This window comes from Habropoda laboriosa, unplaced genomic scaffold (genome assembly GCF_001263275.1).
Source record: "Habropoda laboriosa isolate 0110345459 unplaced genomic scaffold, ASM126327v1 scaffold42, whole genome shotgun sequence".
Classification (NCBI taxonomy): Eukaryota; Metazoa; Arthropoda; class Insecta; order Hymenoptera; family Apidae; genus Habropoda; species Habropoda laboriosa.
Window position 1 is genome coordinate 1,428,060 of NW_017100181.1, and position 1,178 is coordinate 1,429,237.

General features: G+C 23.9%; 2 protein-coding genes across 3 annotated transcripts in view; one reads left to right on the plus strand and one right to left on the minus strand.

Moving 5' to 3' along the window:
• The window catches only part of LOC108579082 (eukaryotic translation initiation factor 4E-binding protein 1), a 3,020-nt gene extending 2,162 nt beyond the window's left edge, over nt 1-858 (plus strand). For both annotated transcript variants that reach the window (XM_017942524.1, XM_017942525.1), the window contains exons 3-4: nt 231-386; nt 693-858. In XM_017942524.1, the coding sequence (XP_017798013.1) occupies nt 231-386; nt 693-742 (206 nt within the window). In that variant the 3' untranslated portion in view covers nt 743-858. The remainder of the gene's footprint in view (nt 1-230; nt 387-692) is intronic.
• Nucleotides 859-890: 32 nt separating this feature from the next.
• The window catches only part of LOC108579043 (stimulator of interferon genes protein), a 1,198-nt gene continuing 910 nt past the window's right edge, over nt 891-1,178 (minus strand). The window contains exon 2 of the mRNA XM_017942471.1: nt 891-896. Within this exon, the coding sequence (XP_017797960.1) occupies nt 891-896 (6 nt within the window). The remainder of the gene's footprint in view (nt 897-1,178) is intronic.

Genomic DNA, 1,178 nt, shown 5'->3' on the forward strand with positions numbered 1-1,178 from the left:
AAAAGTATAGCCAATATAGATAATTTAACAATGCAGGGAAATAAAAATGTAAAAGTAAATAAATAGATAACACTAAGTAAAGTAAATAAATAAAAATATATTAGCAATTCTAAAATATTACAACATTCGTTGGAGGTATAAATGAAGAATAGTATATTAAAAATTTATGACAAATATTTAAAAATGGTTACATAGTGACTACAAATAATGACATGTACAAAATTGTGTAGGTACTCGTATAGTTTATGAACGTGATTTCTTAATGAATTTACGAAATTCTCCGATATCGCGGACACCACCGCGAAATATGCCATCCATACCAATAGAATTATTGAAAAATACACCGCCGAATCCTGCAGTACCTGCAAAACTTCAAATTAACAAGGGTTAGTATTTGCTTTACCAATTTTCTTCATAGCGTAATTTTTCCCATGATAATCTGGATTTCATTTAATTCTTATATTATCTAATGTTATAAGACTCAGTTTACAACAATTTTATTTAGATGTATGTATTTATCAATTAATATTTTCTACTTATGCAATTGATACATTGTTCTAACATATGTACACGTACATGGTAATAGTTTCATAAATATATACTTTAGTTCTTAGTTTATAGAAATTTTAATATAAAAATATGTGATAATAGTAACTCATACTATTTGTGATATTTTAATTAATATATTACAGATTCTCCAGTAATTGAAGAAACTGCAGAACAATTTGAGATGGACATGTAAAAATTGTAATTATGATATATTCACATTGTGCCAATCATTTATATGAATAGTAACAATCAATATAACCAGCAAAAATATGTTAGCAATATATCTTTTTGTATAAACATATACCAACAGGGACCTTATATAGTAATAAGTGTTTGTACAACTACATCTATAATTGATATAGTTATACTAATTCATTGCATTATCATCTTATTTGCCAATAAAGATGATCAGAAATTTATAATAGCATATTTAATTCTGGACTACTAAATATACTATTTTATAACTTATTTTACAAACATTTGTACTACACAATGAATAAAGGATATTTTGATAATAAAAATTTGTTATTTCCTACATATTACATTGGCAAATTCATACATTAAAGAAAGACTTTTTTAATCCTAATATTTATTTTAAATTTCTATATTTCTGAATTTTTATTTTTATT